This window comes from Talpa europaea (genome assembly GCF_964194135.1).
Source record: "Talpa europaea genome assembly, chromosome: 14".
NCBI lineage: Eukaryota > Metazoa > Chordata > Mammalia > Eulipotyphla > Talpidae > Talpa > Talpa europaea.
In genome coordinates this window covers 19,404,980-19,432,451 of record NC_140082.1, presented here as the reverse complement: position 1 = coordinate 19,432,451, position 27,472 = coordinate 19,404,980, and the positions used below count along the sequence as shown (strand labels likewise).

At 46.9% G+C, this 27,472-nt stretch overlaps 1 protein-coding gene across 1 annotated transcript in view; it reads right to left on the bottom strand.

Annotated features, from left to right (window-relative positions):
• Nucleotides 1-27,215, bottom strand: part of LOC311183682 (calpain-9-like) — a gene marked incomplete at both ends in the record, with an annotated part of 49,633 nt that extends 22,418 nt beyond the window's left edge. The window contains 11 exons of the mRNA XM_084253227.1: nt 9,492-9,700; nt 9,860-10,017; nt 11,585-11,745; nt 14,593-14,670; nt 16,967-17,052; nt 18,438-18,521; nt 19,371-19,536; nt 21,714-21,847; nt 22,192-22,310; nt 25,104-25,173; nt 27,021-27,215. Coding sequence (XP_084109353.1) covers nt 9,492-9,700; nt 9,860-10,017; nt 11,585-11,745; nt 14,593-14,670; nt 16,967-17,052; nt 18,438-18,521; nt 19,371-19,536; nt 21,714-21,847; nt 22,192-22,310; nt 25,104-25,173; nt 27,021-27,215 — 1,460 coding nt within the window. The remainder of the gene's footprint in view (nt 1-9,491; nt 9,701-9,859; nt 10,018-11,584; nt 11,746-14,592; nt 14,671-16,966; nt 17,053-18,437; nt 18,522-19,370; nt 19,537-21,713; nt 21,848-22,191; nt 22,311-25,103; nt 25,174-27,020) is intronic.
• Nucleotides 27,216-27,472: the final 257 nt, after the last annotated feature.

The window sequence follows — 27,472 nt, the reverse complement described above, 5'->3', positions numbered from 1 at the left end:
AATGCAAACTTGGATGGTGGATGGTTCAGTGGAGGGAGGCTGGGTGAGAGCTGGGACGATGAACCTTCTGTTTCTTGGATCACATGGATTCCCTTGACATTCTACACAAGTCTGGAGATGGGGAGAGTCCCCAACACGTGACATATTAAATCCTTTGCCAACCTGGGTGGATAGAAGGGTTTTGAGACAGGTGTGTGTGATTTACTGAAATGTACGATAAAATGATAAGAAACGGGGTGGTCTTTACACCTAAATGCCAAGGAGGCTTGACATACTTTATTGCAGTTAGTACAGAAATAAAGAGGTAAGAACTGTACCAGAATTCTCCATCGTCCGGAGAAGGGTGACACAGGCGCTTTTGCTCAGCGAGGTCCACAGAACGCCACTCAGGAGAACTAGTAAGAAACCAAATCAGCATGTGGGTCATGAGCAGTACAGGCCTTGGGGTGGGGGAGCACCCTTTCCAAGAAACCAGGGTGTGTGGTTGTGAAAGGAATAGATCTTGGTCAGTGACTATACCATGGACCCAGAAATGTGCCAGAGACTTTGAGATTGGTCAGAAAGTACATTTCCAAGCACAGCTAATGGAAGTAGGTGCCTCTCATGACACCACCACAGGCAGGGAAACTCACTTGACCTCTGTTCTTTGTCAGCTGACACTTTGAAAAGTCATAATCATAATGTGTTTGACAAGCTTGTTTGACATTCATCTACCAAGTACTTTCTTTCTGTGACCTCCCAGGGAAGCTGGATTGTGTTCTGCCAGGGGGCCTTGCCTGTCCTCAGGTGAGCAGCACCTACTGCCCTCCAAATTGGGAATGACACCTCTAAGTCATTGGCCGTTTTGGCTCTAGGGTTAGAGGACTCTTTATTGATATAGTTAAGTATACACTTGCTAAGAGAGGCCTTAAGACCTCTCATGCACAGTTGGCTAGCTTCCTAAATTTTGTTGAAATGTGTTGTCCTTGGTTTCCAAGAGAAAGAACTCTGGATGCGAACACCTGGGCCAGAGTGGGAGAGGAAATAACAATCTATTACACTCTCCACGGACCCAAAAAAGTCCCCGTAGATGCCTTTTCCCTTTTTCTATGGTGACTGCTACAAGACATGTTAGACCAAGGGTCTGAATTAGAAAAGATAAATAAAAAACTTAGAAAGTTATGGCTGTCTGTATCTCTGGAAGACATCAAAGAGTTCTCAGCCGATAGCCTTGGATTAACAAAACAATTGCCTGAACAGATAGATCATTTTTGCCTGGCTGGAGGCAAAGCGAGAGATGCAAAACCAAAAGTAAAAGAAAAAATAGCCTGCAATATTAGGGAAAGTGATCAGAATTCTTCAGATGATGAAATTATTTTTCAAAAGTAAAAAATTAATTCCAGAGCCAGTACTGACCTCCTTGTGGGGGCTTCAGCTCCTAATTATAAAACTATTCCAAAATCCAAACTACTTTCCAGCCCAAATTTCTAGCCCGAACTTGGCTAAAATTGTTAAGAGATAAAATTAAATACTCAAAAACAAGTGAAAGATAATGTGACATGATCTTATAATTGGAAAAAATGCTTCAAGCCTTTCCTGTTAATTATTTGGGGAGGAACCCACTGAAGGTTCTCCCCCCTAGAGTTTTGCCATTTGTTCCTTTTAAGAATAAATAAATAGCGGATCAACATGGCGGCGAGGAAACGCTGCGAGTAAGATCTCCCATTAAAAAAAAGTTAATAGGGAGGAAAAGCGGCAGGTCCCAATGAGAACTGGGACACAGAAGATAAACGGACGACTCCAGCAAACTACCCAAAGAAGAAAGTTGCCATAAAAGAGGACTAGAAGGGAGGAGATCAGAACCCTGCTACTCTCCCCCATAAAGTCGGCACTCTCCGACCAACAGAAAGGAGGAAAAACCAAAAAAAAAAAACTAAAACAACCAACAAGAACAAACTACGCATCAAGCAGGACTGTGAGTGAAAAGGAACTATTTCAGCCACCACACCCCGTGAACTGGAGCTGTGGAGAACCCTGCAGGATTCACCATGGAGGTGAGCGAACTGCTCCAGGCGCCATTAGAGAAAAACAAAGACTCCTGGAGACCTACAAACAGCCACAGGCCAGCCGGTAAGCTTGTGCAGAAAAGCAGTGCACTTGAAAAGCAAACGTGGATCGCGGCTGCCCAGGTCCCCGTGCCTGCGACCTAGGCTTGTGGGGAGATGCGTGGGGGCCCTTACTGAGGTGAATGTCCGTCACTGAGTAATCAGAAACCAAACGCCCGGACACGGGAGCCGGGTGCAAAAGGCGCCATTCCTGCGGACACTGACCTGGGCTACAGCCTGCGTCCTGGACCTGAGGGCTTTGGAACTGAGACCCGGGGCACAAAATTTGGGGCGTGGGTTCCCCACGACGGTGGGGCACAAGGTAGACACAGCACCCCTAAAGCCATTGAGGCTTTCCCCACCACTCCCACTCTGTTCCCCGTCCCACGGGGTGAAAAAAACAGCTCCCCAAGGACACTAGGAGAGATCTCTAGCGCCACCTAGCGACCAGAAAAAAAATCACCAACACCCCACAGAACAGGGACCTTTCTTCAGAAAAGACTGCTTGAAACCAGCAGAAGGCTCCCGGAGGAGCCAGTGGTGAGCTGGGAAATTCGCCCACACCAGGCCCCTTCTGACCAGCAGTCCAAGCCCAGAGGGGGAGTGGGCAGCCACCCAGGGCCTGGGCAGACCGGGCATGCAGAAGAGTGTGCCCGAGACCGGGTGCGCAGGGAGTGCGTCCCGCATCGCCATTTTAGAACAGGGACATTTCTTCAGTAAAGACTGCCTGAAACCAGCAGAAGGCTCCCTGAGGAGCCAGAGGTGAGCTGGGAAGTTCGCCCACGCCAGACCCCTTCTGGCCTGCAGTCCAAGCCTAGAGGGGGAGCAGGAACCCACCACTGGGGCAGACCAGGCATGCAAGGAGTGCATCTCACATTGCCAGTTTAGAACAAGGACATTTCTTTAGTAAAGACTGCCTGAAACCAGCAGAAGACTCCCGGAGGAGCCAGAGGTGAGCTGGGAAGTTCGCCCATGCCAGGCCCCTTCTGGCCTGCAGTCCGAGCCCAGAGGGGGAGCGGGAACCCACTGCTGGGGCAGACCAGGCACGCAGGGGAGTGTGTCCCCGCATTGGCATTTTAGAACAGGGACCTTTCTTCAGTAAAGACTGCTTGAAACTGACAGATGGCTCCCGGAGGAGCCAGAGGGGAGTGGAGAAGTTCACCCAAGATGCCGGGCAGTCCCAGGAACACAGTATCCCAATGCATACAACAAATTAGAAAACAGACAGTAGGGAGTAGAAGAACCACACTCAACCTAGCAATTCCTCAGGAAAAAAGCACACCACAAAAAGAAAACCATGCCCCAGATTGCAACGACAGTAACTTGGAAGAACTTCTCAGCCTTCCAGAAAGAGAATTTAAAATTGTCATGATTAAAAAAAATGACAGAACTCATAAAGGAAAACAATGATAAGGGAAAAATAATCAATGATCAGAAGAATGAAATTGAGTCCCTAAAGAGGGAAGTTAAAGAAATGCAGGAGATCAAAGAATTAATGGAGACACGAAAGAACTCTGGGAAAAGCAATGAAAGCAGAATAGATGAAATGGAAGAACGAATAAGCACTCTGAAGACACAGAAATAAAAAGAACCAAAACAGAAAAGGAAAGAGAAGTACGAAGGAAAAGGACCGAAGAAAGACTTCGGGAACTATCTGACTCCATGAGGAAAGGAAATATAAGAGTTATAGGAATCCCAGAAGGAGAGGAGAGAGACATAGGAACAGAGAAAATATTCCAGGAGATAATTGAAGAGAACTTCCCAAACGTGAGGAAAGAGCTGAAAATTGATATACAAGAAGCAAGAAGAACACCAAACTTCCACGACGAAAGAAAAAATACAGCAAGACACATAATAGTAAAGCTCCCAAGAATCCAGGACAAGGAAAAAATAAGCTGACAAGAGGGAAGAAACAGATAACATTCAAAGGAAAACCAATCAGGCTGACATCAGACTTCTCCGAAGAAACACTACGGACAAGGAGAGAGTGGAGGGATAGTCAACAGACTCCAAGAAAAGAGATGCCAACCAAGAATACTCTATCCCGCAACGCTCTCCTTACTCTATGAAGAAAGAATAAGGACCTTCCCAGACAAAGAGAAACTGACTAAACCCCCACTCCAAAAATTACTACAAGGAGTCCTAAAGCCAGAACCTCAGGGGGACGAATAACAACGAAAGAAGGCCAAAAAAAAAAAAGTTATTAAAAGAATAAATAAATAAAATCAAAGGAAAGACAAACACAATGGCAAATACAGATGCTAACATATCAATATTAACTCTAAATGTAAATGGACTAAACTCTTCAATAAAAAGACATAGAGTCGCAGGCTGAATTAAGAATCAAAACCCAACCTTTTGCTGTCTCCAGGAAACACATTTAGCTACAAAAGATAAAAATAGACTCAAAGTTAAAGAATGGAAAACAATCCAAGAAGCAAATGGACCAAAAAAGAAAGCAGAAACAGCTATACTTATATCAGATAAAACAGATTTCAAACTCAAAAAGATAAAAAGAGACCCCAACGGTCACTACATTATGATCAAGGGGACAATACTTCAAAAAGAAATAACACTCATTAACATATATTCACCAAATGAAGGAGCACCAAAATATATCAGACAACTATTGTCATCTCTGAAAACAGACATCAGAGAAAATACATACGTAGTGGGAGACTTCAACACACCACTATCAACAATGGATAGATCAACGAGACAAAAAATAAGTAAAGACACTAAAGCTCTAAATAAGGACCTAGAGTCCTTAGGCTTAACAGACATCTATAGAACACTAAACCCAAAAAAAATGGAGTACACATTTTTCTCAGCGCACATGGATCATTCTCCAGGATCGATCACATACTGGGACACAAGACAAACATCAACAGATACACCAAGATTGAAATCATACCAACCATCTTTTCTGACCATGAAAGTATCAAAATAGAAATAAACCATAAAAAGAAGGCAAGGAGCTCTCCTACCTCATGGAGATTGAAAACCACACTACTGGAAGACCACTGGATTAATGAGGAGATCAAAGAAGAAATTAAAAAATTCTTTGAATTGAATGACAAGGAGGACACCAATATCCTAAATGTATGGGATGCAGCAAAAGCAGTAATAAGAGGAAAATATATAGCAATAGAGGCTCACATCAAGAAACAAGAAAGAACTCAAAGAAACAACCTAATCTTGAAGCTCAAAGATCTAGAAAAAGAACAACAACAAAAAAACCCCAAAACCAGTAGAAGAAAAGAAATAATAAAAACCAAAGCAGAAACAAATGAAATTGAAACTAAAAAAACAATCCAAAAGATCAATGAAACCAACAGCTGGTTCTTCGAAAAAATCATAAAATAGACAAACCCCTAGCCAGGCTCACAAAGGAAAAAAGGGAGAAAGCACAAATAAACAGGATCATCAATGAAAGAGGAGAAATCACAACGGACATAGCAGAAATCAAAAGAATAATCAGTAACTACTATGAACAGTTGTATGGAAACAAGTTCAACAATGTAGAGAAGATGGACAAATTCCTACAGCTCTACAATCACCCAAAGCTAGATAAAGAAGAAATAGAACACCGAAACAGACCAATTACAAGTAGCAAAATTGAAATGGTAATCAAAAACCTCCCCAAAAACAAAAGCCCAGGACCTGATGGATTTACAAATGAATTCTACCAAACATTCAGAGATGAATTAGTGCCTATCCTTCACAAACTCTTCCAAAAAATTGAGAAGGAAGGGACAATACCAAACACATTCTATGAAGCCAACATTACACTAATAGCAAAACCGAACAAGGGCAACACAAAAAAGGAAAACTACAGGCCAATCTCCCTAATGAACACTGATGCAAAAATCCTCAATAAAATTTTAGCTATCAGAATCCAACAATGTATCCATAAGATAATTCACCACGACCAAGTAGGATTCATTCCAGGGACACAAGGATGGTTCAGCATCCGAAAATCAATCAACGTTATCCAACACATCAACAAAAAGAAATATAAAAACCATATGATAATATCAATCGATGCTGAGAAAGCTTTCGACAAAGTGCAACAGCCATTCATGATAAAAGCCCTTGAAATTCTTGGGATACAAGGAACATACCTCAACATCATAAAGGCCATCTATGACAAGCCAACAGCCAGTATCATTCTCAATGGTGAAAAGCTGAAAGCAATTCCATTAAGATCTGGAACAAGACAAGGATGTCCACTCTCACCACTGCTTTTCAATATAATACTGGAAGTCCTAGCCAGAGCAATAAGACAAGAGAAAGACATCCAAGGAATCCAAATAGGAAAAGAAGAAGTCAAACTATCACTATCTGCAGATGATATGATAATATACATAGAGAACCCCAAAAACTCCACAGAAAAACTAATTCAACTCATCAATCAGTTCAGTAAAGTGGCAGGATATAAAATCAACATGCAAAATCAGTAGCCTTCCTATACACAAACAATAAATCTGAAGAAGAAGAAATTTAAAAAACCATCCCTTTTATTATCAAAACAAAAAAAATCAAACACTTGGCAATAAATCTAACAAAAGAGGTAAAGGACCTATACAAAGAAAACTATAAAACACTGTTAAAAGAAATAGAAGAAGACACAAAGAAATGGAAAGACATCCCCTGCTCATGGATTGGAAGAATAAACATTATTAAAATGGCCATCCTACCAAAAGCAATATACAGATTCAATGCTATTCCAATAAAAATTTCAATGTCATTCTTCAAAGAAATAGAACAATTATTGATGAAATTCATATGGAATCACCAAAAACCCTGAATAGCCAAAGCTCTCCTGAAAAAAAAAGAAGGGAATGGAGGCATCACACTCCCAGACTTCAAACTATACTACAAAGCCATAATCACCAAAACTGCATGGTATTGGAACAAGAACTGGCACACGGATCAATGGAATTGAATATAAAATTCAGAAATAAACCCACAGATTTATGGTCAACTTATCTTTGACAAAGGAGCAAAGACTATGCATTGGAGCAAAGAAAGTTTGTTCAATAAATGGTGCTGGGAAAACTGGGTCGCTACATGCAAAAGAATGAAGCTTGACCACTACCTCACACCATACACAAAAATCAACTCAAAATGAATTAAAGAACTAGACATAAGAACTGAAACCATAAAATATATAGAAGGAAATATAGGAGAAACACTACGTGATATGCACATCAAAGACATCTTTACAGACACATCACCCAAAGCAGTGATAGTGAAGGCAAAGATCAACAGCTGGGACTACATCAAATTGAAAAGCTTCTGCACAGCAAAAGAGACAATAACCAAAACAAAGAGAAACCCCAACGACTGGGAGAAAATTTTTGCACACAACACTAATGATAAAGGACTGATCACAAAAATCTGCAATGAGCTGATGAGACTCAACAACAACAAAGAAAATAACCCAGTCAAAAAATGGGCAGAAGAGCTAAAAAGAAACTTCTCTGAAGAGGAAATGAAATGGCCAACAGACATATGAAAAAATGTTCAACATCACTTGTAATCAGGGAAATGCAAATCAAAACTACCATGAGATACCATCTTACACCAGTGAGAATGGCACATATTTAAAAAACTAGCAACAACAAATGTTGGCAAGGATGTGGAGAAAAAGGAACGCTCCTGCACTGTTGGTGGGAGTGCAAACTGGTCCAACCACTATGGAGAGCTGTGTGGAGATTTCTGGACCTACTAAACATAGAGCTTCCATATGATCCAGCAATTCCGCTCCTAGGTATTTACCCAAAGGACACAGAAACAGCAATTCCAAAGAGCACCTGCACCCCTATGTTTATAGCAGCACTATTTACAATAGCTAAGCTTTGGAAACAGCCCAAATGCCCAAAAATAGATGAATGGATCAAGAAGATGTGGTACATATATACCATGGAATATTACTCAGCATTCAAAAAAGATAAACACATGCAATTTGCAGCAATATGGATGGTGCTGGAAGGGATCATGCTCAGCGAAATAAGCCAGAAAGAAAAAGAAAAATACCGGATGGTCTCACTCATAGCAGGAATCTAGAAAACTTAAATAAGGGACCAGGAAAATGAATAACTATAAGAAAGTGAAAATCAAAATCAACAAAAAACTATGAACCAGAGACACTCTATGGGGGGTGGGGAGCGGGGAGGGGAGGGATTGGGGTCAAAATAAGGGTTTGCAATTGTATGGGGAGTATAAAAATCAAATTTATTTAAAATAAAAAAAAAGAAATACAGTGATTCAATAGAGAGCATAACCTTCTGGAGAACATACCGAGGAGACCAACTGAACCTAAACATCTGAACTCATCAGTCTCTAAGAACAGTGTGCCTCTTTCCTTCAGAGAACAAACATGAAGGGTTTGGCCTGTGTCCCTCACCTCCACACGTCCTCTCATTCCAGAACTGGCCAGAACCAGAACCAACCCAGCATTCTCTTCCTTTAGGCCAAAAGGTAAATAAATAAATACATCCTATTTTAAAAACTTTAAAAAAAAATCAGAGATTGTATTGCTTCTCTGTTGCTGACGAGAAAGAACCACAGCTTCTGCAGTCAGCTTGGGAAACCCAACCAGACTTTGTAATTGTGAAACTCAGTACACAACACAGTGTAATTCTATGCCACTAGCCAAAACAAGTAATAGCAATTCACAATGCCAAAGGACTAACAGGAGCTCGAATACTTGTGTCCCTTATCCAGAACAGGCCATGCAGCCACCGTCATCTCCATCTTGTTGGCTCAGGTTGATACTTTGATGGGAATTAACAGAAACAGAGTTAGTAGAGCTTGTCATTCTCTGGGGTCCCTAGAGAGTCTCCATTGGGAGAAGAAATAGGTTCTTGAAACTTGAACCACCCACCCCCCGCCCCTGCCACAGAGTTATTAATGGTAAATGGACGAAAGAGAAACTTCTTCCACAGAAATAACCGAAACAAAATAATTTTGCTAAGACTTTTTGAGGGAGAGATGGCAGAATACTGGGTTTGTGAAAGGGTACTAAAATGGAGCTGAAAGAATGTGTGATTCTTGAGAGTTGGAATAGCCACCCCTTTTATCATGCACAGAAACCCCTCTGGCATCCCCCACATGTCGCTCCCACTCCAAAGCTTCTTGGTAACAGAGTCTGGAAAATGAAGGGCTTCACCCAAGAGTGTCTTGTGAGCATGGTTCTGGGGTCAGTTGGACAGAGCAACTGTTTCATGTGAGAACTAAACTGGAAATATGCCTTTGCTTGCTGATCGGTTAAGACCCTCCCTTTGGCCCCCTCCTGGATTCTCAAGTAGATCATGGAAGAGGACAGGGGGCCATGACTCCAACCACCCTCTGGTGACATCTCTGGGAGTAAAGCACCAAAGAGGGAGTCTTGAAACTCACCGGGTAATGGCCTTCTTCTTTGAAAAGATCCTCAGGCAGAAATCTGCTTCCTGATTGGGCTCAGAAGTGCTGGGAATCAGGATGTACTCCCCAGGGGGCAGTTTGAACCGGTCAGAAACTTCCCTCTCTTTGAGGAAACTTTTGCTCTCAGCCCGGGGTGCATGGTCTCTGAAGAAGTCTTTGCTCAGGTGCTCGTCTTTGCTTGGGCACTGCAACAGGAGTGTGAGGGGAAGTGGTTTTCCTGGCTGCGGGTTTCGGCTATTTGGACACAGTTGAGGGACTGGCATTGAGTGTCAGGTGTGAGGCTGAAAAAGGACCAAGAACTTAGGACTCCATGGATGCTCAACAGTAATTTGGCATCTACCCACCTGGTAAATAGCGTAGCCGATTTTCAGCTCTTCAGCTCCAAACCTCTTGCGTTTCCTTCGATCTTTCTGCATCAGGGCCACAAGGAAAGTGCATTCCTCCTGCCCCTCATCTTTCTCAGTCAGGGAGAATTTTATCTGTGGATTGGTCCAAAAGGTATCTGCCATTCAAAAGAGGCAGGTTATTTTCCCTTGAAAAAAACCCCAAAACGAAAAACAAAGGGGACACACACATCCTACCCACGCCCATCAAATTCTCCCAAACCTGAGAAGGTGTTTCTCCCTGTCCTGATTTCCCTCTTGCCCTATTTTCTACAACCCCCTGGAGAATGAAAAGGGGTCTCTTTTCCTTCTACCTCTTGGAACCATTTCCCATGCAACTGTTCAAAGACATTCTTCTGCATTTTGTCCACTGCAATTTGTTCCATCTTTTTTTTTTTCCCATTTGGCATTTCAAAGGCGAGTGCGGGGCGCTGTGCTTGCCTCCCAGGGCCCACTCAATGGTGGTGTGATTTGAGAAGAAGTGACCTCAGGCCACCTCCAAGAGTGAATGCTGACTGTTCCACACGATTCCCTCTTGCCACAGGGAACTGCGACAAGTCCAGTCAGCAGCATTCACCAGGCGTACAGGCTTAAGGAATCCCCAGTGAGAGGGAAGTTCAGGGCTTTTGTCTGATGACCCTTAGGAGTTCTTGCTGAGCAGGTCTGTGAATGAGGGCTGGGGAGCCCTCATTTTGAAGATTTTTTTTGAACATTTATTTATTTATGCATAGAAGAATTGAGGTACAGGCCAGAGGTGTGTGGGTGAGAGGATTCATCAGAGACTAAATGGGGAACAGGACAGGCAGACTGACTGAAATACACTGCTGAGGGGAGCAGCGGGTGAGACAGGAGAGGCCTGCTGCGCCATATGTGGGTCACCTCCCTGGCCGGGGGTTGAACTCGTGCTGTAGAGGCTGCAGATAGTTGCATAGTACTGAGACTTAACCCCTTATGCCACCAGGGATGCCCAATTCTTTTCATTTCTAAACTAGTGTGAGTGTGTTTTCTATTGCTTGTCAGGGAAGATAACCCAAGTGGTAAAACAAAGAAGGTTCCTTAAGCAATTCTTATCCAAAGTCCTACCAAACCTTTGTGTAGGGTAAGGAAAAATGTCAGGCTTTTCTGCCCTCCTGCCATCAGGATAGATAATGGATCCTTGTGGTCCTGAATGCATGCCTGATGGTGGGCACCTTGAATAGGGTGTGGGCAGAGGTAGATTCACCTGGGCTAAGACTGGGCTTTTAAGGGTGGCGTCACGGGAACGCCAGCAGAAGCTGAAAGAGAAGCCAAGAAGCAGTAGAATGAACAGAAGAGCAGAGAAGCAGAGAGAACACCAGAGAGGCCCGATAGAGTGAGGATTTGCTGGGGGCTGGGAGGACTGCCAGCCTCCGGGCCCCCCAGCAGCCCTGCCTGCCATATGCCTGGTGAACCTCAAAAAAAGACCTGCAAAAGCCACTAAGGACCCTGACTCCTCCTTTACCCGGTCTGCTGGATCTTAGAAAACCTGCACAGTGGCCATTCCTGACCTTTGCACTTTGCCATCCTCTTTTCCCAATCATGACTGAAATGCTTCTGTCCAACTCCATGTTTGGGGCCTTCTCTAGGGCCCTGGGCCTGATCCACTGATGTCCTGGTTTGGACTCAACACTTGGGGATGACAAAGAGAAGGGCAGGGAGACTACCAACCCAGGAATTTGTGGCAGCCTCCAGCAGTGGAGCCCCGCACCCAGCTTCCTTGGTGGACTGTCACTTCCCATTTGTGTAGGGCATCTTCCTCTAGGGCATCAGGAGTGAGGTTGCAGATCATAACTTTGTCAAAATGGGCCTTGAAGTCCTCAAATGCCATCCTGCAGCCAAGTGGAGAGAGACATGCTCTGGAGGGATGACACTGCATGACCTACTCATTCATTCAATCATCCAACAGTTATTGAGCACTTGCTTCTGTCCTGGAGGATTGGGGAGAAATCAGGCCTGGGGAGAAGAAAATAGACTCCCTCCCCAAAAAAAATAAAGAAAAGATAAAAAGGAAAAAAAACTTAAAATACAGGTTGATATACATATAAGCACTACAAAGGAAAACAAAGTAGGGTGAAGTGTGAGCATGCAGTGTGGGGGATATTTTAGATAAACAGCTAAGGGAACTTCTGACTGTCAGGTGGAGGCCTAGAGTGTAGGGGTTGGGACATAATGACTTTTTGGCAGTCCAGGTAGTTGGAGAACAAGATCTTAAGATGGCTAAGTCAGTAAAAGATGATGTTCAAAGATAATGGTGGACCAGGATGGTCATCATAAGGCTTTCAGCTTTGACTCTGATTAGATGGAGAAACCGTAGGACGTGTTAACATGACCCATGACCCTTGACCCATGAGAAAGGGCACAGATAGAAGTGGAGTCACCAGCTATGAAGTGCGTGCTGTTGTCCAGGTGACAGATGAGGGTGGGTCAGTCCAGGCTGGTAGGACGGGAGGTGGTGAGCAGTGATCAGGTTTAAGACATATTTTGAAGGTTGAGCCTATAGGACTGGCTGGAGGATTAAATGTGAGGAAAAGAATGAAAGGCAAGAAGATACGTGGTTTGAATAGTTGGATGGATAAAGACGGAGAAGTCTGTGTTGTCGTAAGTTGGGGAGAGAAGGATTTGAGGTTCAGGCATGTGATCCTGGGATGTGCTAGTGAGTGGATATTCACAGGGAGATACTGAGTAGATCCTTGAATATATGAATCTGGAATTCCAAGGAAAGGAACTGCAGATATAAACTTGGGAGTATTGAAACCATGGGTGATCCCCAGAAGAGTTGTGCATGTTTGACAATCTCTTGAACCTGCTCTTAGGAAGGCAACATCGTGTGACACTTTTCTATGAGTCCTATGACACAAACGTGTGCAGAAGAAATTGATCTTAAGCCATATTCCAAGCTGGTCAGAACCAAGAGACTACTGACACAAAACCAAGAAAACAGGAAAAAAGAAGAGATTAGACCACATCCAGAAGCAAGGGGTCCATCCCAAGAATCTGGAAGCCTTTTCATATATAGATCCATTGGTAACTATTTGATCAGACTCAGTCAAGCCCATAAACTTTACATTCCTAACTTTTATTTCCTTTCTACCTCCATTTCTATAAAATCATTTCTACTTTCCAGATTTGAGCCTTGACTCCTATCTCCTTGTTGGTTGACCTCACAATAAACAAAAAAAAAAATTTCTTCCCCCCAAAATGGTGCCATAGTGGTTGATTTTGATGAGTGCAGGAAGTGAGCCTATTGCTGGTTTCAGTAGTGTAAAGACAGTGTGATATTGTAATTTATAAGAAATATTTTGTCATTCAGGTGTCGAAAGTTTATTTCTCATATATTTGGTCTTTATCCACAGTCCCTGACAAATGGCTCCCGGAACTCGATTTTTCTTAGTGTTGCAGGTGATAAAAAGTGAGTTTTGCTATGTAAAAGAGGGGAGTTTTGGATGCATCTAATGAGAGGAACTAGGTTTTGCTCCTGTCTAATGACACAAAGGGCACAGAAACATTAATTCAAAAGGCACCTACACCCCTATGTTTATAGCAGCACTATTTACAATAGCTAAGCTATGGAAACAACACAAATGTCCAAAAATAGATGACTGGATCAAGAGATGTGGTACATATACACCATGGAATATTACTCAGCAATCAAAAAAGATAAACTCAGGCAATTTGTAGCAACATGGATGGAGCTGGAAGGGATCGTGCTCAGTGAAATAAGCCAGAAAAAGGAAAATACTGGATGGTCTCACACAGAGCAGGAACTTAGAAAACCTAAATAAGGGACCAGGAAAAAGACAAATTATGATAAAGTAAAAATCAAAATCAACAAGCAACTATAAACCAGAGACACACTATGGGGTGGGGGGGGCAGAGGGGAGGGATTAGGGTCAAAATAAGGGGGGTGCGAATTGTATGGGTAATATAATCAAGATGTAAAAGCATACAAATTGCAAAAATGAAAAATTATGTAAAAAACATATAAAATGAAAAAAAAAAGGGGGGAAGGACTCAGGCAAGAATTCACTGGCGTGAGCATATGAAAGGAAACAGAACCAGAAATCAGACATTTGTGGTCTTGCAGAGTTGGAAAGAGTCCATTGTTTCCGGTTCCCACAGGAAGAAACAAGACTTGGAATGATTTCTAGAGATAAAGGGCCATTAACCAACTTTCCATTAGCAAAGATGTTCAGCTCTGTGGAAAGGCCAGATTAAGAATTCCTTCCCATTGGTCTGTATTGAGATGCTACAAAGGTGGCTGCCTTCAAGGGTCCCTGTCACCAAGTTGGGCCTGGAGGTAGTGACCCCAGGAGCAGCTTGCTGCCTGCATGCAAATTCACTGGGCTGCAGATTCAAATGCAAACTTGGATGGTGGATGGTTCAGTGGAGGGAGGCTGGGTGAGAGCTGGGAGGATGAACCTTCTGTTTCCTGGGTCACATGGATTCCCTTGAGACTCGAAACAAGTCTGGAGATGGGGAGAGTCCCCAACACGTGGCATATTAAATCCTTTGCCAAACTGGGTGGATATAAGGGTTTTGAGACAGGTGTATGTGATTTACTGAAATGTATGATAAAATGATAGGAAGAAATGGGGTGTTCTTTATACCCAAAGGCCATGGGGGCTTGTCATACCTGTTTTGCAGTTAGTACAGAAATAAAGAGGTAAGAACTGTACCAGAATTCTCCATCGTCCAGAGCAGCGTGACACAGGCGCTTTTTCTCAGCGGGGTCCACAGAATCCCACTCAGAAGATCTAGGAGGAAACCAAATCAGCAAGTAGGTCATGAGCAGTACTGGCCTTGGGTCGGGGAAGCACCCTTTCCTAGGAACCAGGGTGTGCGGTTATGAAAGGAATAGATCCTGGTCAGTGACTATACCATGGACCCCAGAAATGTTGGAGAGGCTTTGAGATTGGTCAGAAAGTACATTTCCAAGCACAGCCAATGGAAAAAGGTGCTTCTCATGAGACCACCACAGGCAGAGAAACTCACTTGACCCCTGTTCTTTGTCAGCTGACACTTTGAAAAGTCATAATCATAACGTGTTTGACAAGCTTGTTTGACAATCATCTACCAAGTACTTTCTTTCTGCGAACTCCCTAGGGAGCTGAATCGTGTTCTGCAAGGGGGCCTTGCCTGTCCTCAGGTGAGCAGCTACCTACTGCCCTCCAAATTGGGAATGACACCTCTAAGGTCACTGCTTCCTTGGGACATCCTCTTCACACACACACACACACACACACACACACACACACCTGTCTCCAGAAGCAGTTCACCCTTGAACCACTTGGGGTGATCAACCTCCTGTGCAATAGAAAATCCAAATGGAACTTATTGTCAGTCCTCCTTATCCTGAGGGTTCTGCATCTGAGGATTCAGCCAACCATCACGCAAGGTTGGTTGAATCAGTTGCTGCAGAACCTGCTGAGAGGTAACAGATCTGAGTATAATGAACGTGTACAGCTAAACCTGTGTTGTTGAAGGATCAAGTGCAGTTCAAATGGCGCTGCCACCACCTCAGCACTCTCATGGGGGGAAACATTTCCCCAAACCCCGTGGGTGTAGACTCCTGGGGGAGGGCTCGGAAGAGCCAAGTGAACCCAGAGCCTCTCTCCAGGTTGCCCCTGGTGGGGTCTGGAAAACAGAACTAAGAGCCTTTATTTTTCCTTTGGGCCATTTTCTTCCAATGGGTCACACCCACATAATGGGTCCAAAGGCTCAGCTGAGCTTTCCAGCCTCCCTCTGGCACCAGGCCGAATCAGGATCTGGGATCAGGGCAGGGACAGACCCTCCCACCCCACCAAGGCTGCCTGGAGGCAGGCAGTCCCCAGCTGTGTCCCAGTAAAAACCCACGTCTCCCTCTTCACCATGTTTCTCAGGGAAAGGAAAAAGTAGCCTTTGTCCTTTTAGAGACTCTGTCCCCTGAGTTAAGGGACTCTATCAATCTTAGTCACTAAAAGCAGTCTCATTCCTTTTGATTTCGTGATTTCTCTTCCTTCCCTTTCCGCCAAGAGAGGAAGGCCGAGTTCATGCCTGCTTTGATGTGGGTCTGGTGAGAATCAGTCTCTGCCAAAGTCCCTTGGTTCTGAGGCGGTGGAAGGTAGGAGGGGCTGAGGGTGTCCGGAAGGGAGCAGTGATGGGGGACACTTAAGTGTGAGTCTTGAGCCCTCAAGCTGGCTTCTGGTTAATAAAACCACAGACACACAGATGACTGGCACCCCCTGGTGACTTGTCTGAACTGAGGACAAACACGGCCTTGGCTTTAATCGAGTTCTAGATTTGTACAGACTCCCTGGAGTCCCAGGAGCTGCAGGTGGGCAGAGAGGACAGCAAGAGCCCAAGCTGGCCAGAGCTCTGGGTGAGGAAGGAGAGAGGGAGTCGGTAGAGACGGGTCAGGATGCATCCTGCCTGTGCACACCTGCTCCCTCCCATCATCCCAGTCACAGGGGCCACCTCTCAAGGGACATGGAGGGGACACAGGCCTGAAAGGAAGACCTTTCCTATAAATGGAGTCAAATAAATAATGCTGGTCATCAGAGCAGTCGTAATGGCTGAATTTCTTATTCCACTTTGTCTGTCTCTTCTGGGCCACTGGGCTTCTGGCCAATGGCCAGAGAATCCTGTAGTGACCTGCTGGCAGCACTCAGGGATTCTCACACCCAAAATACTCATTGCCAGAAAACACATGTACACACACACACACACACACACACACACACACACACGCTTCACTGGGGCCACTCATATGTGGAGATAAAGCCCCACAATACATGGGGATGTGAACTATCCCCAAGGGAGGCAATACAGTCACGACATGAATACAATCCCAGGGAAGATTAAAGGCCACTCTAAGAGTCTTCCCTGAGAGTCAAGTTTGACTGCAAGGCCCCAAGGGATGAAGGGGAAAGAGGTGAGGTCACCCAGAAGCCAGGGGAGCACGTTAGACAAACTTCTCCTCCTTCCCAGGACACACCAGCCAGCCTTGGCCCACTGGACCCCATGAACAGCATTAAGGTGGGCGCCAGCCAGAGAGATGCGGTGGGGACCCACCTGTCGCTCCAGGGCCCGTTCCACTCGCCATAGCCCCAAGGGTTCCGGACTCTGATCAGCTCAGTTTTCTGGCCTTGGAAGTTTACCTGGAAGGCAAAGGCAGCAGGGGAATGTGAAAGGATCAGTTCACGTGTGAGTTCCGGAGTGGTTCCTCTCAGCCGGGACTGGCTTTACCGGAAGACTCTTGACTTCTATACATTAAAAACATGTCAAAACTCATCCATTCTTAACTTGCCCTCGGAATTGTCCTGCTAAACATAGTGGCTAACGTGATATGAATCCTCAAATGAATGAGTGACTTGCTAGACTGCAATTTCCTTAGAGGCTTTTTTATCTGGGGAGCCTCAGAATCCACAGAGAGAGGTGAAGAGTAATTCTCAGAAGTGCTCAGTGAGCTACTACTGCCTTTCCTTCATCCTTAGCCTCTTACTCACAGCTGAACGACAAGCATAGAAACACATGTTGGGAATTTAAACAGCAACAATAAATGAAAACCACGTCTAAGTCTTCCAAAGCCAATAGTCTCCCATTCGGGGTGTCATCTGAGGATCTCTGCTGTCCACATCAATAGCTTGGAGTCAGGAAAGAAAGCCCAGCCAGCCGTCCTTACTCTGCTCTGGGGCAGGAACTGCACAGCTCACAAGGGCTTTGGAGAAAGAGAAAATAAGACTTCTGCTCATCAACTAGCCAGAAATTTGAGCTCTCAGAGCAGTTTTCCCTGATATAGTCATGTATGTATATGTGTATATACATAGGTATATATGTGTATACACACACAGGTATATATGTATACACACACATACATCACACTACACACGACAAAACAATATCAGTGTGAACGAACTGAGTGGCTCCACTTTCTTGGATTTTATTCTATCAGAGAGTTCCAAGTCCAGATCCAACCAACCCTGGATGTTGCTTTGTTGGTTGAATCTTGAATTTGGAGAACCTACTGTAACGGACTTAGGCATCTGTGGATTTTGGTATCCTAGGGGTGGCGGGTTGCCCTAAAACCAATACCCCAAAGACACTAAAGTACAATTGCAGTTAAGCTTTTGAGGAGGCAACAGTTATGTGCAGATAGTGCCCCCGCATCAAGGGTCCACTGTGTATCTGTATCTGTACCAATCTCCATCTATCCATCTATCTCTACCTTCCATCCATCCATCCATCCACCCATCCATCCTATTGAGTCTTTTCTCTGGAGAACGCTATTACAGGATTGATGTGGAATTAGAGAAGAAAAGAAAAACAAAGACCAAGTTCTCCTATCTGCTGCACAAGTGGGGAACTATGATGGAAGCTCATGTTGCTTTCTTCCCTGTTTTGCAGTTTTGAATGCTGGCTGCCTCCTCTAGATGACACATTCTCTGAAGTCTGAAAGCACAGTTTAAGCTTCAACGCACTAAGGAAAAGGACGAGCAGGTCACAGCTGTCCCTGCACCCACCAGCAGGACTGCACGTCACCTACCTGATCAATTCCCGTCACAGTGTAGCAATGACCCTTAATGAGACCAAAAGGTGTCCGGGCTTTGGACTCTGCAGTACTTTTGACCTAAAACATGAAAATAACACTGTTGGGCCCATCATGTAAGTCACTCCCCTACCAGGCCAGACCCAGCTCTGCCTGGCCTGGCCCTTCGCTACCCAGGAGGAAGGGACACACAAAATGTTCCACAGGAGGCCCCTTAGCAGTGACAATGAGGCATTCCTAGCCTCTCCCCAGGATGAGAAGTCCCTCATTCTCAACAAAGAGTTGACTTTTTCCCAAACAGAACTGTCTGATCATCCCCTCATGGGGGTGCACAGTCACATGCACGAGGTAACACTGTTACACTCAGCTCCGTGTCACCAGCTTGAAAACCCCAGGAGATGGGTCATTTAGTAGCAAAGAGCAAATTCCCAAGGTTAACTCAAGAGGAAACAGAAAACTTGGATAAGTTTCACAACTAGACGAGGCAAAACTATGTGTGTGTGTACATAAAGAAAGTAGAAAAAATACTGTTAAGTATCTACTGATATATTTTCCATGATGTATGACATAAACAAAGAATCCAGAAAACAGTAGGGTTTCATTTCATGAAATCAAACCGAGCCCTGTGTTCCTGAGTGTGTGTGGCTGCTTGTATGAGCAAGGGCAGAGCTGAGAAGGGGACACACAGCACCACTGGGGTAGAGAAAGGGACAGAGATTTGGCAGGATTGTTCTACCTGACACAGGAAGGGTGTCTGAGCTTCGTAATTTGAAAGACATTAAATAGAAACTTCTGCTTTGAATTAAATAAACAAACACTGACACTCCCCAGTCCTGGAAATGCCAGCCCTCCTGTGTGTGCTCAGGGCACCTGCTCATGCCTCTGACTCTGGCAGAGAGCTTGGAAGGGAGAGACAGGTGAGCGACTTACGATGGAGCATCCCACCAGAGAGTTCCTCTTGAAGGCCGTCTCTAGAATCTCATAGAAGTTCTCTGGAGCCTCTTTGGTTGTGAAGGTCTTGGCTACACCCCCAGTGAAGTCTTCCATAGCCTCAATGGCGCTGCCCGAATAGAGTGCCTCATAGCTTCCATGTAACCTGTGAAGCCAGAAGTTTGGAAGCTGCTGCAGGGATGAGGAAGGCCACCAGGTGGCGCCCCCAGCCAGAGGTTTTTCTAACTGAATCAGAAACCTCCCAAGGCTTGCCCTGGCTGGGTGGCATGGAAGGAAGATGGGAAGTAGGATTTGGGGTCTACTTGATGCTCTGATGACACAAGAAATCTCTGTGAGATAGGCAGCCTGGTGTGGGTTACTCTGACTTCAGGTTCAAGAGCCAGACCCACCTCTTACAAGCTGAGTGTTCTTGTGCGAACCCACTCATGATTCAGTTTCATGATTTGCACAGTGGGGGGACAGTTGTCCTCTCCCCTCTAGGGCTGCTGTGATGCTTAAATAAGTCTCTCTCTCTCTTCATAGGACCTGACCAAGACAGAATTAGTCTTGTAGACAGAGAGGTAAGGAACTTTTCCTGCCTGGTCTCAGGTACTCCCAATCACACAATTGTATACATAGCATGTCTGTACATGTACACACACACATACCTACACACAGAATGTGCCTATAGACACACACTTTATGGACGTAGACTCTGCTTGAGTTATAAAAGAACCTTTGTCGGTGTGTAGCAATGTTCACTATTGTTTTCATTTGTAGTTTCTTTTTTGTTTTTTTAAGATTTATTTATGTATGCATACAAGAGCTGGGGTACAGGTCAGAGATGTGGGGGGTGAGAGGACTCACCAGAGACAGAGTGGGGAGCAGAACAGGCGGACTGACTGAAATACACTGCTGAGGGGAGCAGCGGGCAAGGCAGGAGAGGTCTGCTGAGCCATGTGGGTCCCTCTGGCAGGCCAGGGATCGAACTACTGCAGAGGCTGCAGATTGCTTCAAAGTGCTGTGCTTAATCACTTGTGCCACCAGGGAGGCCCCCATTTACAGTTTCTTAATGACAAATCTTTCTGTGAGCTAATTTGCCTTCTTTTTAGGAAACCTATTCTGTACTCTTCTCCCTGAGGCAAAAATTTCAAATCCTACCAACTGACTCAAGCCTTTTGCACAGCTTGGGGTGGGGGCAGGTGAGGGGTTCCCTCTTCTGAGCTCCTGAGAATGAAACCACACCCAACCCAGCCCCAAGCAGAGAAGCTGACCCTAGAGAGGAGGGGTCCCTGATGGTAGGACTCCTTGAAGGACTGGGTTGCCCCCACCAGGCCTGGAAAGCATCCTCCTTGCTCACCCCAAGTCTGTCAGTGGCACCAAGGGTGTTATGAGACCAGGTGGGCATGTGGCAAAGAAGCACCTTTGGTTCTTTCGTGGTTTAATCCCATCCTGCTGATTTCAGGATGAATTGAGCCTCAGTTTACCTTCACTTTATTTGGCCACTTATACACCCACTTGGAGGTAGAAGCATGGCCTTCCTCCCTGCTTCCTGTCTCTGAGGATGGATTTCCACAGCTTGAAGATCCAGGTTGAGCCCAGGGGAACCCGTGGGAGCTCTGCTATCATGGCTGCTGCTGACTAGCTGGTGGGCTGGAAAGCCACATTGCCAGAGGAACTCCGGCCAGTCGGTGATTAGAAATGACTGTCGAGATTCCACTTAGCCGGGGTTCCTAGGTTAGTGAAATCCACAGAGACAGAAAGTAGCAGGGTGGTGGCCGGGGGCTGGGGGGCCGGGGAGGGGGTATAGTGTTGAATGGTGCAGAGTTTGAGTCTGGCAGGCTGAAGCTGTGTGGGTGACGGTTGCCTAACAATGAGAATGAACTTAATGCCGCTGAAATATACAGTTAAAAATGGTTAAAACAGTCAATGTACAATTCAAAAAATTTTAAAAAAGAATTCCAAAGTGGGGAAAGTGACATCTCAGTCTCCACTGGCCAGGAGCCCTGAGGATCTGCCCTGGCTGTGCTGGCGGGGACGTCGCCCAGAACACATCCCTGCACTCTGGCTGCTGCCAAAGGCAGGATCCACATGCAGGGGCGGAAAGGGATGCGCGTCGCCATGTGTCTGAGGATGGGCACAGCTAGACCCTGACAGCAAGCTGCCCCAGCCACTCCTGTTCCACCTCCAGCCCTGACTGGGCCCCAGGCGGGTGGCCCTGCCGCACCACACGTGCCATCCCAGAGCCTCAGTGTCCCTCTCCACGGCTGTTCCCTGAAAAGGACCCAGGAGGGAGACTGGCCTCCCTGGCACAGGGGCCTGCCTGCGCTGGGCGACACTCACTTGGCATAGGCTTTCTCCAGCAGGGCGCCCCAGAACTCATTGTTGTCGGCTGAGCGGAGGTAGATCAAGCGGTCCCTGGAGGTGGGCAGCCGGTCATCAATCACCACGTCTACCCACTCGTTGTATTGCCAGAGCTGTCACCCGGGGCAGAGAGAGATTGCAGGGTTGAGTCTCACAGGAGGTCCAGCCCCCCTTTGTCCACGTTATCACTTTGCTTTTTCCCACTCAGATCTGGAGGAAACTCTCACGTGGGTTCTGCAATGGGCTCAGCTGTGCTTTGTCCACGGAGCCACGTGCGGAGCATCCCACCCGCCCTTGACATGGGCTCGAAGACACTGCGCGGCCCCCTCAGAGCCGGGGTGGACACTCCAGGGCTCTCCGACCAGTTCTCTCTCAAGAGGAAAAGGCACCCCTGATGACCAGCAGCTGCAGAAACACCTGACATCACACTGCGCCCCAGTGAGGTAAGTTCACTTACCTGGAAATGGAAGATCCCAGCATAACCGGAGCCAAAGGTTTGGTCCTGGGGGACCACTCTGGCCAGCGCTTTCTCGTTGAGTGTCAGGGAGGCAATGGCGGCTGACAGCCAGCAGTCACCTGTAAGTGAAAAGTCCTCAATCGCAGGTCTTACTGCTAATTTGTGGTAAACAGGACAACTCCATGGCCAAAGGAGATGTGGAGCATTCCAGATGCTCCAGATGTATCTTAAAATAAGGGAAGGTTACCAGCAAATCTCTCCCCTCTGCCTCCCTTGCCAGCTCTCCTGCCCACTTAGCACAGACAGCTCTTGTCTTGGCAGTGGTATAGGTCATGCCCACGTGGGTGTCACTGTGCTCTACTGCACGTCAGCTCCGTGGAAGGCCAGGAGGCCAGGGCTGTGAGAGTTAGTGTCAGCGGGCCAGGGTGAGTGATGTCTCATCCTGCTTGTCCTATGGCACTTGGGGTGAGCTCGGAGGGAGCACTTTGCCGGGGCTCATGCCTCCCCAGGCTAGATTTAGCTTTGTTGAAGGTAATAATAGCTCCATGGGCATCATCTACTTTCACTTATCTTGCAGTTTCAAGATTTGTACATTGATTTGCTGGTTTCCCCAGATATAACCTTCAAGTTAGCCCCCACTCAGAGGAAAACATAAAAGTGAGTGTGAACGTCAAACAGTGTTTTAAGCTTACACTGTACAGACTCCCACATGCGTTCATGTGCTCATACTGAGCATGGGGTGGGCACCTCATCTGTACCTATCAGAGCTCTAGCTGCTGCCTGTGAAAGATGTCTGAGCAGACATTGGGAATTACCTATTAAACCAACAACCTCCCCATTCTACCCCAAATGTATTTGTTTGTAGTCGATAATACCACTTGAATTCATTGGAACTCAAGTGTGGCTTCCTGGGGGTTGACATTTCCGGAAAGTTCTTTGTACCACTGGACTTGGGACACTGTCACACAACCCTTTTTGGTCATTGCCAGAGACTATTTCGCCAGAAATGTGCTCAGCTTTTGAAGGGAGAGATTCAGATGCTACTTATACAATTCAAAATAAGGGAAAAACCCCCAGAAGAGATGAAAATTACTGATCACTGTAGAGTCTGTGCCAATGGATAGGTTTGGCCACCTCAAGCACGATGCTGGGTGAGGGTGCCCGCAAAGTTCAGTTTGTTGGGTGAAAGCATGCAGGTGGCCACTGATAGTGAGGGGCAATGATGGTGTTGGTGATAGTCAAGTGCCATTTGGGGGGTTGGTTCACAGCTGGCCATTTTGTTAACCTTTATTCACATGTTTTTTTTTTTTTTGTATAGAAGTGGGGTATAGGCCAGATGTGGAGTGGTGAGAGGATTCACCAGAGAGAGAGTGAGGAGCAAAACAGGTGGACTTATTAAAATACACGCTAAGGGTAGCAGCGTGGTAGACAGGCGAGGTCTGCTGCACCATATGTGGGTTAGCTCCCTGGCTGGGGATCGAACTCAGGCCATAGCAGTAATAGCACTGAGACTCAACCCCTAGGCCACCAGGGAGGCCCTCTTTCATTCATATGTTATATATTTTTTTAAAGATTTATTTATTTATTTATTTGTTTGTTTATTTATACAAGCACTGGGTACCGAGGGGAGCAGCGGACAGCAGGAGAGATCTGTCGCGCCATGTGGGACCCTCACCAGATGGCCGGGGATGGAACTGGTGCTGCAGAGCTGAGCACAGCTTGTAAGCCTAGGAATCAACTGCTGCGCCACCAGGGGAGGCCCCTCATTCATATGTTATATACAGTATTCAGATATAGAAAAAGTGCCACAAAATAATATCTGTCAAAGTGAGAAATAAAACTTTTACACCAAAGTGACAAATTAAAACTTTGAAAACAACAAAGGAGTCCCATTAAAGATTTTCCAGTGAATGATAATCCCTAGTGAAAGAGAATCACCAGGGGGATGTGTGGAGGGGTGGGTGAGGGGAGTAGAGGAAGAAGGGGGTTGACAACTGAGAGGGAGATGTTGAAGAGAACAGGGAGAACCTCTTAGGGGGGCTACACCTCAGAAAATGAAAACCAACCTGAACATTTTTTTTTTTGAAAAGCCAAGGTCATATTTAGAATGTATAATTCCATGTATCCACCATGTCTGTGTCTCTGTGTCTATCATCTACCTACCTACCTGTCCATCATCTGTTTATCTTCTGTCATGATTCATGTGTCTGTCTGTCTGTCTGTGTATCAACCATCTCTCATCATTCTAGGTGTGACTTTTGAGTTCTGGGAGGGTAACTCAGCCACTTGTCATGAAGCTCCCGGCATGTCCCACTTCATCCGTCAGACCACAGTGGTGACCTCAGCTGTGGGGAACTCAGTGTCTGCTCCCGCTCACAGTAGTTTGCTCTCTTTGGTGCATTCCTCTGGGGGTTGAGGTGGTCCCAAATGCATGAACCCCAGAGGCAGTGAGGCAAAGTGGTTAAGAGGAATTGGGGGTCCTGACTCTGCATATCTATCATGTCTGTGACTTTGGATAATTTACTTTGCCTCCCTCAACTTGGGTTTCTCTGTAAAATTGGGAGCGTGGTTGGGAAGATGAAGTGAGGCAATGAGTGCTGAGGGGAGGCCTAGCAGGCGACCGAGCTAATGTTCTGATGGAGCCAGCAGCCAGGCAGTGCCTCTGGGTCTATCTGTTCTCTGAAAACTGGTGGGGAGCAGAGCGCCAGGGATGTGGAGTCCTCTGGCTCCCCTTCAGCAGAGCAGGTGGCCACTGGGGAGGAGGGGGAAGCAGAAGATGGGAGCAGTCATGTTCCCCAAACCCTGTGCAGGGAGTTGCTGGGGACCTGTGCTGCTTGAGCCTTGGTGGCAGCTCAGACCCCCAGGAGCATCTGTCCAACCACCAGCTCTCCGTGCGCGACCCTCTCACTCACCAAGCTTCCCTTGGCGGATGTCAGTCCTGGTGGCTCCTCCAAGAATGAATTCTGGGTTTTTCACTATTTCCTGGAAGAATGAGGGCATCGTCAGTGAGGCCTGGCCCTCCCGCCCCTTCCTGGCTGGCTCTCCTTTCTTGCAGCAGAACACTTCATTCCTGTTGCATTATTGTTTTTCCTGTGGAAGGACATGCAAAGGGACAGCCCAGCCTCGTGGTAGGATGCGCCAGTCACACCACTTGGCCCCTCCATCCCCTCTGCCTACATGCCGGTCAGTGAAGGGAGCCTCTTCTCTGCTTGGGGAACTTGGTCTCACGCTCAGGGACCCTCCCTAGGAGGATTTCATCCCCGTAAGCACACTTGGTGTCTTCTTTCCAACTCATACTATTTTAATGAAACCATCGGTGCTGTTGTTGCCTGTGATGCCCCCTTCAGAGCCCGTCTCCTGTGAGGCTGGCACTGGCTTGCCTGTGAGAACCCCATTGTTCCTCAGTAATCCATGCCTCATTACTATGCAGTGCTGATCCCAGAGAGGTCACTGAGCAGGCGATGGCATGAGCCCTGCAGGGAGGCCAGCAGGAGGGAAGGAAGTAACTAGAATTTCTCAGGAGAAAGCCTGAGGCACTCAGTGATAGCCTTGTCAGGTTTAGGAAAATACTAGATGACCAGAAGCAGTTTAGACATGATTCAGGTGGACGGGTAAATAGGTCAGTACACACACTCACTCACACACACACACACACACACACACACACACACCCTCCATCAGGAAATAGCAATAAAGAGCTTACCACTGTATAAACAACTCATGTGTACCTTGAACCCTGCCCTGAAGTTCCAGAATCGTGTGTGTGTTTTAAGTAGACAGGCTGTGTATTTAACACATCTTCATTATTTTCATGAAAGGAGACAGCATGAAGGCAGACATGGGGCACCCAGTGCCTTTCAGAAGGTGGGATGCAGAGCAAATGATGGTGATGCCAGTAACCGCAGCAGACACCGTGTCTACCGTGGGCACTAGTGTCTCAGCTTCACAGGGAGGAGACTGAGGTGGGGGAGTCAGTGGTGTGACTGGTGTGACCACAGTCCCTGGACAGATGGGTGCAGGTCTCAGCTGTGTCCCAGCCCTCTCTGCACTCCGTCCTTGCCATCACAGCCCACCCCTGGGGGCTCTCCCAGGCGGGTCCCCACCCGAGGGAAGGCAGCCAGGACCACCAAGTCAGAGGCTGAGCCCTGACTAACCCAGCACGGGAAATACTGACTCCTTGTCCCAGGCAGCAGCTCATGGCCCTTGGGTCCATCACCTCCAATTGTTAGGTGTCGGGGGGCATGGACACTGGCTCATGGGTACTGCGGGAAGGGGAAACAGGATGTGTTGGGCAGCCCCTTGCTTCCTATGCACCCCTATCATGGAGACACTGCACGCTTGCTTCGTGAGCCCCGTCCACACTGAGCACCCTGGGCTCTGCGCAGAAGCTGCTGAGCACTTTATATACATCACCCAGGTGAACACCCTCCTGGAGTGGGGGCTGGGGCTGCCCCCCACCCTCTCCCCTTGGGGGGGACCTGGTGCCTGGGACTGGCCCAACTCATCCTGAATAGCCGTGATCTCCACTCCTCGACTACCAAGACACTGTCAGACTCGAGTCCTGACCTCCCTGGGAGTGAGACTGCTGGGGGCTGGATGCAGCAGATGCCCTGGAGTCCCCCTTAGAGCACCCCAGCCCCGCCAGCTGTTGTGTGCTCCCTGCATCATCCCAGCCATCACTCTGCATGGCCTCCCCTGGGAAGCCGGCCTGGATCGGGTTTGTGTTCTGCCTCCCCTCTTGCTCCCTCCTCTCCTGCTGCCCTCTCCAGGGTCCTTGGATCCTCCTTGCAAGCCCCCTGACTGCCACCCCCACCTCTGTCTGCACTCACCCCTGGCCGATTCCACACGACGGGGCTCTCGGGCTCCTTGCTGTAGAAGAGAGAGGAGCTGTTGGCCGGGAAGTCTGCGTCCTCAAACAGCGTGCCCTTCCGCAGGCACTCCTGCCTCAACTGCTCGAAGCTCTGGCCTGAGGAGTGGATGATGCGAGCATCCTTGTGATCTCGGCCTTGGGAGAGGTTAGGCATGGCTGCTGGCTGCTCCTGAACTGGCAGGTGGGCTTGGAGTCTGAGATGGGCAGGCAGGCACAAGACGTGTGGGCCAGTCAAGAGGGAACCAGCTCAGGGGTTCCTGGGCTGAGTGGCTCTTGGTCTTACCTTTAGCCTGGGAAACTCCCTGTCAGGCCCAACAGGGCACGCCCTGATAATAAACTGCAGAGAGACCCCTCCTCCCTCCAGCAACTCTGCAGACCCACAGGAGCTGAGGGGCGGGGCCCATTCTGGGC